Source organism: Acomys russatus, chromosome 9 (assembly GCF_903995435.1).
Source record: "Acomys russatus chromosome 9, mAcoRus1.1, whole genome shotgun sequence".
Classification (NCBI taxonomy): domain Eukaryota; kingdom Metazoa; phylum Chordata; class Mammalia; order Rodentia; family Muridae; genus Acomys; species Acomys russatus.
In genome coordinates, this window is record NC_067145.1 from 34,101,553 (window position 1) to 34,114,397 (window position 12,845).

General features: G+C 50.2%; 1 protein-coding gene across 1 annotated transcript in view; it reads left to right on the forward strand.

Annotated features, from left to right (window-relative positions):
• The window catches only part of Dapk1 (death associated protein kinase 1), a 67,888-nt gene that overhangs the window by 48,338 nt on the left and 6,705 nt on the right, over window positions 1-12,845 (forward strand). The window contains exons 18-22 of the mRNA XM_051151138.1: window positions 3,655-3,877; window positions 4,694-4,882; window positions 8,132-8,322; window positions 9,162-9,307; window positions 10,594-10,714. Of these exons, the coding sequence (XP_051007095.1) occupies window positions 3,655-3,877; window positions 4,694-4,882; window positions 8,132-8,322; window positions 9,162-9,307; window positions 10,594-10,714 (870 nt within the window). The remainder of the gene's footprint in view (window positions 1-3,654; window positions 3,878-4,693; window positions 4,883-8,131; window positions 8,323-9,161; window positions 9,308-10,593; window positions 10,715-12,845) is intronic.

Sequence of the window (12,845 nt, forward strand, 5' to 3'; positions counted from 1 at the left end):
AGAGCGCCTCAGCTTGTGTCTGCCATGCCATCTGGTGGCCAGAAGTGAGAATGCGCCAGCTCCCTGTGTGGAGGGCAATCGGAAACTCTGTCTGGGGAAGATTGTGTCAGACTCATTGGATTTAGATTCTCCAGGGTTCACAGTGAAGAGTGTGAGGGATCTTCCTGCAAGATGAGGTTGGATTCCCTGAGACATGAGGGCACCTGACGATGCTTTGCTTTTTCTTGCTTTTCAAGACTGTAGTGTGGTCTGCGCATCTCAATAGGAAAGTGGTCCTTCTGGCTTAGGGTCTAAAACAGCAGTTCTCGACCTGTGAGTTCAGACTCCTTTAGTTTTTCAAAATGCCCTTTCACAGGGGTCACCTAAGGCCGTCAAAACACAGATATTTACATTACATTTCAAAACAGTAGCAAAATTACAGCTATAAAGCAGCAACAAAAATAATTTTTTGCTTGGGGGTCACCACAGCATAAGAAACTGTCTTAAAGGGTCACTAGGAAGGTCAAGAACCACTAAAACCTCTTGACCAAAGTTGCCACCTCTTTGTGGACAGAAAAGGAAAGTGAAAGGGATCTGAACATAGGCATGAAGTGGGTGACGTTAGGGTTCTTTTTTTTTTGGAAATCCACTCCTGTCTGTTGTCCCTGGGTCCCGACTTGAGAAGTGAGAAGATGTGTTTGCTTGTGTGGTCACCCAGATTCCAGGGCCTCAGAAAAACCAAGGTGTAAGTTAAACGAAACACTGCTTCCTTTGATAAAATAGAATGTGTTGAAGTCAGTTATTAACTGAGGAGTAGCTTGTTGTCAAGAGATCCCGAAAGGAGCACTGTAACTCTTGACACTCAGGTGACCCATTATGCTCCCAGCAGGGAATAGATTTGCCTCGGAAACAAACTAAAATGAGGTGCCAAAGTGACATGACACACTTTCCTAGTGATGGTTTATAAGTCTTTCTGAAGTCAAGAAGTCCTCCCAGCTACACTGTGCTTGAGACAGAGCCTCGGTGAGACTGCGTCTTCTCAGTGAGATGAGCTGCGGATGGCTGTGTGGTCCTCTGTGTTTGAACCTCTAGCACACAGCCTGAGGTTCTGCCTTCTGTCTGCATGTCTTTTTCATCTCTCTCTCCCCTCTGTTTGCCTCCATTTCACACTCCTGGAAGGATAAAGGAGCCAGTGCTAGATTCTGCTTTGCTCCGTGTCCTTGGGCAACAGTTTTGGGTTTCAGTTTCCCTGCCTGCAAAGGGAAGGATGAGACACAACTTCTGTGGCCGTCAGCAGTGGGGTTCACAGCATAACTTTTGTAATGGCGTTTCACCGAACTGAAGTGACTTCCTTGCTCAAGAAAACCATGCAAATACTTCCCAGTAGACGCTCACCAGCGGGAAGATGAAATGTAGGAGGGAAATACTGGCAGTGAACTATGATGTGTCTCAGTGTGAGCATGCAGGGATGTGGAGCCCAATGCTAGTGATGTAGGGAGAGCCTGCCACGGCCTTAGAGTTCCTGAAATCTCAAACAGCATGGTGTCAGGGCTGCAAGGGGGCCTAAGGGTCTCGATGAATACATCAAAATATGACAACACAATAACTTCGCATTCTGCACTTGAACTGTGTGTGCCTGATTCCTCACTGACTTCCTTGAATCTGCTCTGTGGGAAAACATAACCACAACCCCCCCCCCCCCCGCTTTTGAAATGTATGTTGAAAAACCTAGACTACTTAGCTGCAAAGTACACTCAGACACAACCTCAACCTTGAGTTGCTCTGTTTGTCACTTGCCTATCTCTGTTCACCAATGCTTCAAGATCTCCCATTCCCAAGGACCTATCCCCCACAGAGCTGGTCCATGGCACTGGGGTACAAAGATGACTAATGGGATCTGGGAAGATGGCTTGGGAAATAAAGGTATCTGCCTTGTGGGAGGAGGGAACTGCCCCTCCCAATCTGTCCTCCGACTTCTCTCTGCACTGTGCCACAGCATCTACACACATGCACACAAGATAAATGCACGAACGCAATGGAAGTTGTAAACACCGTATGAGCCAGCCGCCAAGTTAGTAAGACACTTGTAACCTTGGCAAACTCTGCATTCCACCCCCACCCCAGGTTATGTGCAAAAATGCAGTGAAGTCTTAAGCTGAGATGACTGTAAACAATATTTCTCTCCTGTGTAAATCCTGATCAGGTGCTCAGAAGTCCTGGGGAACCAGAATGTTCTTCACTGTAGGAGGTATGCAGGCAGACCTCCGTGGCTCAAACATCACTTTTTGTAGCATCTTAAATACATGTATCTCTCCATAGTGCCCACCAGGGGTCAGTGTCACCAGTGCTGAGAAAGGGCTGGCTCCAACCTTTTGAGCAGTTCTATGCCCTTGTATAGCACAGGGTAATTGACAGGAAAAGCAATGATGACCCAGTGGGAAAAGGTCAGCAGAGAACGAGCATCTCAGGACTTAGAAGTCAGCCAGGTGCACGTCTCCGGTGAGATGTTCTGCCATGGATCTTCTCTAATAGGTACCAGCTCTGTTTGTTATTCACTCTCCGTGTGCTGGGGCTGGGATGCCAAGCCTGCTAGAGACGAAGAGGCAGGATGGGCATTAGGTGACATCAGAGAGGAAACCCCTGCGGCCCAACGAAGGAGGAGACATGCAATACTGCACGTGCTAGCTTCAAACAGGTCTTCCTCGTTCGGGACAGAGCACGAGATGATAGAAATGAGGCAAGTGTTGGGGACAGGTTGAGACCTTGTGGCATGAAGGACAGATTTGAGATGAGCTCTCTGAGTGTGCTGTGCCTCTTGACAAAAACATCCCACCCAGGCCACGTATGCTACACCCGATGTCCATTTGTCCTCATGACTGTATCGCAGGATCCCAGATTCGACCGTCTATGTTGCCTGGTTCTCAGCACTGAGCTTAACACTCTGTGTTTATGGAAAAAATGAATGAATGAGTGAATCTCGGAGTTGTTCTAGGCTGGGAGACACATGCTTCTCCTACAGGTCCAAGACCACTTGGCTGGTCTCGGCTTGCGGTGCCTTCTCACCAGTTTCATAAAAGTAGGTTCTGTCCCTTCGCTGTGGCCATAAAGGAACCAGACTTTTCGTGCTAATAGAGACAGGCCCTGCATGTATCATGACAGTAGCCATCAAGGAACCAACTCACAGCCCAGAGAGGGGTAGGCACTACCTTCTTATGCCGAGACAGTACCACCGATGCCGCAGCCTCTCCTCACAGAGGAACAGGCCCCTAGCTGGTCTGACAGGCCTCATCTTATTTCATGTCTAAGTTAATGCTTCACAGGTTTTCCCACCCAATTTGTTAGGATCCAGGTGCCATGGAAACAGGCAGATCCAGGGACAGAGAGCAGAGGTTGCCAGGGCTGAGCAGATGGATGGCAAGGGGAGTGACTGCTAATGGGCTGGGACTCGAGTGAGAGAGCAGAGATGGTTGACTGCATGGTCCTCGAACCTCACACACCAGAATGGTGACTGCAATGCCTTGTGCTTTCCCAAATTTAAAAACATTTCTGTGGAAACAGCAAAGTAATGTAGGAAGTGCAGACCCAGGAACCAGGAGGCCTGAGGCTCACTGGTGCAGCCTGCTGAGGGGTTCACTTTTCGCATGACTAACGGCAGGGCCTCTCGTCTTCTCTCAGGACACACACCGAGGACTCTTCACCCAGCAGCTCCGACCCACACAGAATCTCCAGCCAAGAATCAAGCTCAAGCTGTTTGGACACTCGGGATCAGGGAAATCCACATTGGTGGAATCTCTCAAGTGTGGGCTGTTAAGGAGTTTCTTCAGAAGGCGGCGGCCCAGACTCTCCTCCACCAACTCTACCCGCTTCCCACCTTCGCCCTTGGCTGCTAAGCCCACAGGTAAGGACCTCCAGGTGGTGGCCACAGCTCCTGAAGTTGCTGGGTTCTGCATTCTCCAGGGTGAAGGATGCCCCTGAGGCAAAGGCTGAGGAGGGCGGGGAGGGAGCAGCTGAGATATGGCACACCCACCCTCACTTATCACTGCAGGAATTCGCAGGCCTCCTGAAGGGAGACAAGCATTGGGGTGACTTAGGCTGGTGGGGACCTCACATATACTTGTCACTGGCTGCCACATGTCTCACTCTGTTTTATGGCTCCCGTGGGGGCTGTGGATGTTATGTTGCAGTCTGTACAGAAAGAGGGAACTGCCTAATGACCCTCAGAGGAAAACAAAACAGGCTCTCCCTCCAAATCTGCCTCCTTTGACCACTAGAGGGCAATAGGCAAAAAAAAATTTTTCCCCCTGTGATTTCATAGCCTATTACTTTTATCCTGCTACCAAAAAGCCTGTCCTGGCCTTTTATGCATGCCATATCACTGAGATGTAGGAAGGAAAGGCCACCTGTCAAATATTGCCTGCCTCCCTCTGCTAGCTTCAGCCTTCAGCCTACACTCCTTTCAGGTGGTTGTCCTGGACACAGGTGTTGGGCATGAGACATTTCTGGGGATCCCTAGTGGTCCTGCGAGGCTTGGAAAGGATGGAAGGATATATCGAAATGCACATGTATCAAGCCCTCCTCATCTTGCACACCTTCCTTTCCCTGGACCCATGTCTGCCTCCTTTACCCACCTTACCTCCCCATCCACCTTTCTCCTCTTGGCTGCCCGCTTTGGGATGCCCGCACTACGTCCTGACTCTTATCCTCTGGCCCGCAGTCTCAGTGAGCATTAACAACCTGTACCCCGGCTGTGAGAATGTGAGCGTGAGGAGCCGCAGCATGATGTTCGAGCCGGGCCTCACCAAAGGGATGCTAGAAGTGTTCGTGGCCCCGTCTCATCACCTACACTGCTCGACTGATGACCAGTCCACCAAAGCCATCGACATCCAGAATGCGTATTTGAATGGTATGCCCCACCTACCCCGAGGGAAGGAGCTTGGGTTTTCCTTTCTCAGGGCTTCAAGTCATTACCTAAACGGAGCTTTTACCAAGCGGTATCCTCTGCATCCAAACAAAGTCCTGTGCACACTAGTAATGGGCCAACCCAAGCCAACAAGCTTGAAGGCAAAACTACATGGTTGGGAGCTATCAGTAGGTGCTTAATAAATCAGTACCTAGTAACGCACCTTGCACTCAGTAAGTGCTTAATAAATCAGCACCTAGTAAAGCATCTAGCACTCAGTAGGTGCTTAGTAAGTACTGATTGGTTGAATAGTACCTTTTGAAAAGTAGAGCTGTATTTAGATGGAGATATAATGGCGTGCACAGCCCATCATAGTTTGATAAACTAAGTACAAAAAGGTGATGTTTAAACACATTGACAGTTGTACCTAATGCCATGATGTACACACAGGGAATTCTTTGAGTGTTCTGGCGTGGTCTGTTTGCGTATGAGACAAGGGCTTTCACGTTACCTAGGCAAGCCTCTGTGCAGCACCCTCCAGGGACCTTTCACCACCCTTCCTCTACCATTGTACCTGAGTAGCCCCCCCCACCTCTTAGCACCCCCACATTGTAGAGCAAGGCTCTCATGCAGAAGCCACACTCAGGCTCCAAAAATCTTAGCTCAGAGCCCAAGTCCAAACCAGCCTCTGTTGCATGAGGCAGGAGGATTACCACAAGCTCAAAGCCAGCCTGAGCTAGAGAGTGAGTCCAAGTCTGATCTCGGACTTAACCTCCGTGCAGCTAAGAACTTATGTGAGTCAGTAAATGAGTTAGCTACTTCCCTAAGATACAGTGGTGGGATGGGGTTAAGACCAACCTTCCAGGTCCGAAAGGATGACACGCAGAGAAGAAAAGCTAGCTGGCCCAAGACAGACATGGCTCCATCAAAGCAGACATTAAACCTTCGTCTCCAAGTCCAGCGTCCTGTGCTGATGCTTTTGCCAGCTGATATTGCAGGATGCTAGCAGCTTCGCCTTCCCTTAGCCCCAGCTGCCGCCCACCCCACGAGGTCACTAGGCATTCTGGTCTCTTCCACGGGTGAGCTGTTGTGACAGCCCCTGCGTGGCTTCTCAGGCTTTTCTTTGAAGTTCTAGTGATGGCTGCCATGACCCACAGGCCCTGAGCATCCTGCATGGCTGCAGAAATCCGCACCATGTGGATGAGCCCACACTTAGCATGACTGGAGCACCCACAGTGTCTCACCATAAGGCAGGAATCAGAATCCTGAGGTGGCTGGGCAGAGAGCTCATGAGGACTATGATGTCAGTCAGTCCTCCTAAGCCCTGAGCCTGTGGTGGGTGTGGGGGGTGGGGAGTGGCCTGTGTCTCAGAACGCTCTCCAATTCTGTCTGTTACTCAGTTCCAAAGCCAGATTCTCCATTTCCGGGTCTGGTCACAATAGTGACCTCCCTTCGAGGTGTCTGTATCCTACCACTCAGCTACTCCTGCTTCTGTCACTCAAATATTTGATGTTCAGTACTTTATAAAGAGAAGAGATCATTTAGCTCAAAGATTCACAAGCTGAAAATACAACTTCAGGTGCCCCATCAACTCCGACTCTGTTGAGCGTTCCCTTTGCAGTGTCAGGAGCAAATATTCTCATGATGGGGAGGTTCCATGCTGAGAAAGGAAACCAGAGATCAGGGAAGTGGCCAGCTTCTGCGTTTATGGTCACCAACTCTCAAGGGTACTAAAGTATCTGGCCGGCGTTAACTTCTTCCTGAGGGCCTTGTCCTGACCACCTCCCACCATGCCCCACCTCTTGCCATTCCCTCAGGCTCACAGATCCTCCGGAGAACAAACCACTCCTCAGCAGGGACAGTGATACAGTCTGATGGGGGTGCTGAGAGGCCATGAGGAGGGATATATGTTTAAGAGCCTGCTGTCATGTCTGCCGTGGGAGACTTTCAGAATACAGCAGGATCATGTGCTGTCCAGATGTGTCCAACCCTTCATCCCTGTGATGTGGCATCATTATCTATAGCTGTGCTGAGCCACATTCCTACCTATACTGGAATGTGGCCCCTGGGCCGCAAGTCAGACACACTGGTGGGGCCCGAGGGCTATCCTATACCTAGTGAAAACACCTCACACCTGAGGCACCCTTGACAGAACAGCCTGGGAGGTCTGTAAGAACATGGACTGCCAGGTCCCCCAGAACTTACCCAGAGATGTCAGGGTCCCCCAGAACTTACCCGAGATGTCAGGGTCCCCTAGAACTTACCCAGAGATGTCGGAGTCTCCCAGCACTTACCAGAGATGTCAGGGTCCCCCAGAACTTACCCAGAGATGTCGGAGTCCCCCAGCACTTACCCAGAGATGTCAGGGTCCCCCAGAACTTACCCAGAGATGTCAGGGTCCCCTAGCACTTACCCAGAGATGTCAGGATCCCCCAGAACTTACTCAGAGATGTCGTGGTCCCCCAGAACTTACCCAGAGATGTCGGGGTCCCCCAGCACTTACCCAGAGATGTCATGGCTGCTTGGTTAGGAGACCCAGTCTGGGAGCTCTTGGTTCTGTTTAGCAAGGTTAAAGTCCATGCCTGCATCTTCCATTTCAAACTGTGTGTCCTCACAGCTTCCCAGGACAGCTGGACAGGCAGCGTGAGCAAAGAAGGAACATGTATATGGGCTTCACTCTCAAAACTCCCACCACAAACCAGGCCTCCAGTGCCATAAAGTCTGTTTCTGTTTCCAGAACTTTCCACGCTGCGCTGAGCTGCCTATTAGAGGATGTGTATGTTTCTAAAACCACGTGATTCTGAGTGTTCCGGTCATTCTCCTATGGAGTCTGACAGGACTTGTCTCTTCTTTCCCTGGACCGGATCGCTACCTGTTTATAAAATAATATGAGGGGGGGGGATCAAAATTTGTTTGTACACCCAAATACTCCCCCCCCCCCCAACTCCGCACACCTACAACACACAGATACATCTCCGGGAAATTTAGAGTGAATATGCTACAGATACAGCCAAGGCTATGACATACATGGGAGAGAACAGGGATGTTTGTGTGTGTGTGTGTGTGTGTGTGTGTGTGTGTGTGTGTGTGTGTGTGTGTGTGAGATAGAGGCTGGGGAGCACTGGATATGGGGAACGTTGTGCTTTTACGCAGACCATGCCGCAGATGTCACTAACCCTGTGCAGAGACCCAGCGGTGCTAGCAGCCACTGAAGCTAGGTGGGATGTTGCAGCCTTTGATTTCTTCCTGCAGGTGTTGGTGACTTCAGCGTATGGGAGTTCTCTGGCAACCCTGTGTACTTTTGTTGCTATGACTACTTCGCTGCCAATGATCCCACATCCATTCACGTCATCGTTTTCAGCCTAGAAGAGCCCTACGAGATCCAGCTGAACCAAGTGATTTTCTGGCTTAGTTTCTTGAAGTCTCTGGTCCCGGTTGAAGAGAACCCATAGGTGAGCGAGGCCCTTCCTCCTTCGCCCCTGCGATGCTGTTATTGGGGGTCCTCCTGCTGGCCACACTCAGGCCCTACAGGATGGCATTCCCAGCTGTGGCTTCCATGCTGTCCTGAGCCATTTCTCTCTCTTCCGTACTTCATCGCCAAGGTCATCATTGCTGGGTGCACAGTGGGGGTCCTCCGTGCACGGGTCCTGCTCCCTTCTGCAAAATAGCCATTCATCAGCAGAAGGGCTTATCCCTCAGTCTGCAGCTCCATGCGCCCTGGTGAAAAGGCCCAGGTGGCCTGGCCTCAGCTCACTGGCTAGAGGAGAGAGTGATGGAATGGCCCTTGCCTATAGCAGGAGCAGCTGTCCGTGGTCCAGGGTGATATTCAGTGTCCAGCTTCCTGCTCCAGAAAGCCCAGCTCATAACATCAGCTGGGCTGACCACCCAGAGGGTGTTGTTTGGCCTTTTATTTTGTCATATCTCTTTAAAAAAACCACTCCTGGGAGGAGCAGCCTTGCCTGTGTGAGTCGAAGACAGCTTCTCTCTGGGCTGGCTCGGGCAATTGGCTGCATTCAGGCTTCTTTTGTTCCCGTGAAGGCTACCCCTGTTTGCAAGCTTCCCCTTGCGTGTCAAAGCCTATCTAAGGAAGCTCCCGAGAGCCCTTTGCTGTGCTGCACTCTGCTCTTGTATCTTCCGAGAGCTCTGGGGGAGGATCGGGACCAGGAGGCACAGTCCGCTGTGGCAGCCCTTGAGGCTGTGGGTGGTCAGATTGTACAACACTCCTCTGGGCCAGGAGGGTCAGTCAGAAAGGACACCAGGCTCTCACAGGCTACACTTTGTCCCTTTAGCATTCGGAGGCAAGCTGAAGAACCCACTCCGGGTTGTCCTGGTGGCCACACATGCTGACATCATGAACATCCCTCGGCCTGCTGGAGGCGAATTTGGATACGATAAGGATGCAGCCTTGCTAAAAGAGATCAGGAACAGGTGAGGGCAGCCTGCTGGTGAGATGGGGGGAGAGTGCTTTTTATGTCAGCATTATCATATATGCCCTTTGTTTCTCTAATAGAGGAGTATAGAAATAACTATTTTCTTACAGCCTGTTAATAATTTTCATTGCTGTGACAATATACCTGAGGCTGAGTAGCTAGTAATGGAAAGATCTATTTAGATTAGAAGGCGAGAAGTCTAAACTCCATGTCATCAGTCCCGGGAGGTCCCCTTGGTCACATCACTTCCAGCTACGTGGTGTCATGGTGGCGAAGGAGTAAGGGATTCAGGGATTAGGGTTTCTTGAAAGACTTCACGGATGCCATAGAAGTAGCCTCGTTAACACCCATCACGACACTAGGGACAGAGCCTCTGTGACACAGGCACTCTGGAGCACAGACCACACCCGAACCACAGCAGGCTCCAAGGCTCCATCAGCAAGAGGACCCGAATTTGTTTCCCAGCATGCACACACATAGCTCACAGCTGCCTTTAACTCCAGTTCTAGGGGACCCAAATACAGGTGTCACACACACACACATACACACACACACACACACACACACTCACACACACACACAGCTCACAACTGCCTGTTTGTGCCAGTTCTAGAGGATCCAATGCCCTCTTGTGGTCTCTGGGCACCCAAACACAGGTGTCATACACACAGACACAGACACAGATACCAACCCCCCCCCCCCCACACATACCCACAGAGCTCACAACTGCCTGTAACTCTAGTTCTAGGGGATCCAATGCCCTCTTGTGGTCTCTGGGCACCCAAACACAGGTGTCTCACACACACACACACACACACACACACACACACACACATACACACACACAAAAGAATCCTTAAAAGACAAAGTTTGAACTTGCAGCGTCCTGTAACATGCTGGCACTCAGGTCTTGAGTTATCAGCGAGAGCTAAAGAGGCCTTCCACGGATGTTATTGGGTCAGGGCTGGACCTTTCTTATTCTGCTTGTGGTCTTGGCCTGCACCACGCCCAGCATTTCATCTCCTCCCTTAGAAAGGGAACACTTAGGTTCTGACTCTTTCTACATTCACTTTCTGCACCTGTGCTGAAACCCCATAGTCCTGTTTATATGGCCGAGGGAGCACACCAACTTCCCAAGCACCCAGAGGGACCAGCAGAGTCCACCCAACATCAGGGACCGAGAGGCTTCTTTAGGGTCACCAGGACCCTCCCCCTTTTCCTCCCATCAACCACTGGGGCACTAAAGTTGATCGAGAGTTGATGTGGCCCCTGCTCTTGCCGTAGGTTTGGGAATGACCTTCATGTCTCAAATAAGCTGTTTGTGCTGGATGCGGGAGCATCTGGGTCTAAGGACATTAAGGTTCTTCGAAATCACCTGCAAGAAATACGCAGTCAGATTGTCTCGGTGAGTACACACCGAGGGGCCTGGACCCCACCGAGGAGATGCCAGCATTGGTCAGGGTGCTGGCCCCAGTACTGCCCTCAGTTTGGGTTGGTTTTCAGGGAGACTGGTTGACAGTAGGAGCCAGGACTAAGGTCTGTTATCCAGGTGATGGTCTGCTGTTGCTCTGGGGGAGGCAGAAAGAGGGAGAAACAGACAGCATACGAAGTGGTTGTTATGGGCAACAGTGGGCCTCCTCAAAGGGTATCAAGTTTTTAGAGTGTTCCCTGGCTTCTCTAAAGATAATATTTTTTTTTTTTTTTTTTTTTTTTTTTTTTTTTTCACAAATTACAACAGCAATTCTAATCTGCTTTATTTTAGTATGTGTGACAAATTCAGAAAAGAAAAATAGTCATTAACAAAATGTACTGAAGGACGTGTGCTAAAAGACAAGAACACATTGGATGAGATGTGGTCTCACTGCAGGTCAAATATGAATGAGTGTTGCATTTCCCCACTTACACAATTATAACTCTGAGCAGGACCGAGGGCATCGGGATTTTCATCTTAAAACTAAAGTGGAAGAAAAAAAAAAAAACACGTTTCAAAGGTTTTACGATCGAAACAGTTAAGGGCAGCTTGGAGAGCGTCCCCAGTTATCACAATGTCCATAGACATTTCCTGTCAAGCAAAGACGCTGAGCCAAAGAGATAGTAAAGTGCTCAGGGCACAAACAGAGCCTGCGTCCTCAGCACCCACAAACGCCAAGCATGTAGGGGTTGTACTTGTAGTCTCAGCACCAGGGGGGTGGGCTCAGGGGAGACAGGAGGACCCCAGGAAGTTTCTTCTTAGCTCTTCAGCTAGCCAGTGAGTTCTAGGTGCAGTGAGGGACCCTGTCTGGTCACTCAGTGAGGTTCCTGTCTGAGGCAGAGTGGCTGAGGAAGACAGTAGACATGGGTCTTTGGCCCCGTATGTAGAGAGGATGGTTACTTAGTAAACCAGCACAGCTGGCTATTTGCTTGGGATGAAATAAGTTGGACCACTCTCCTCATGACCTATCCCCAAAGAGGTTGGACCAAAGTTTGCAAATGTACAAAGGCTGAATAACATGGACCGCAAATGGGAACTTTGGGGGAAATATGTCCCTCAGGACCGAGGAATCCTTCTAAGTTTTCAAAGGAATTAGACCTTCTTGAAAACTAGTATTTTTGTCAGAAAAAAAGAAGTCACGCAGTAGAAAGGGGTACATAGATGAGGGAGGATGTCAGTGCATGTAGCAGATGGAGGATTCCCTAGAGCAAGGCTGCTAAAGTCACAAAGAACACCAGGATGGAAGAGACTCAGACAGCCTCAGAGAGGTTCCCATCACCCTGCCTGAAGATACAGCTCATCTCTGCCTCTCCAGGGCCACCTTGTACCCTGTGCCCTCTTTTGACACCCCAGGCCTCTGTCAGCAGCTCTTGCTCCAGGGAACCCAGAAGACCCTCACCTAGCAAGCACGCTAGCCCCTGTGCCTCACACAGTCCCTTGCTTTCCCACTAGGGCGGCGCCATGTCTCAGTTGTCATATGTATGAGGGTGGGCTGGCAGGCCTGTCCCACAGGTCAGCAAGCTGTGATCTGGGGACAGATACTCGGTGTAGAAGCCAGGGTCCCCTCCCAGGTCTTGATCAATGTGCCCATCCCTCAGGCAACAAGAAGTTTTCTCTGAGCTTGACTATGGCATGGCCAGCTACTTGGCAGACCAACCCTGACCCCAAGTCCTGAGGTCAGGCGGGTCAGGCCTCAAATGACCAAATCTATTCTTGACCATTTTTCTTTTTTCTTTTTCTTTCTTTTTCTCTTTTTCAATTGTTTTCAAAAATTAAAAATCTGAGTATTTGAATGTTTTGCCCACATGCACGTGTGTGTCCACAAAGATCCGGAGAGGATGTCAGTCTGGAACTGGAGTTAAGGAAGGTCATGAGACACTTTGTTCCTACCGGGAGTGGAGCCCAGTCCTTTGCAGGAGTAATCCATGCTCTGGCCCCTCAGCCACCCCTCCAGCCCCGCAGCTTTGCTTCTTTTAATTAAGGAGTGGAGTTAAGGAGACACAGGATGCATTCATTTTGTGTAATTAATGATGTAATACCTCTGTGGTGTGTGGTTTCCGACTAG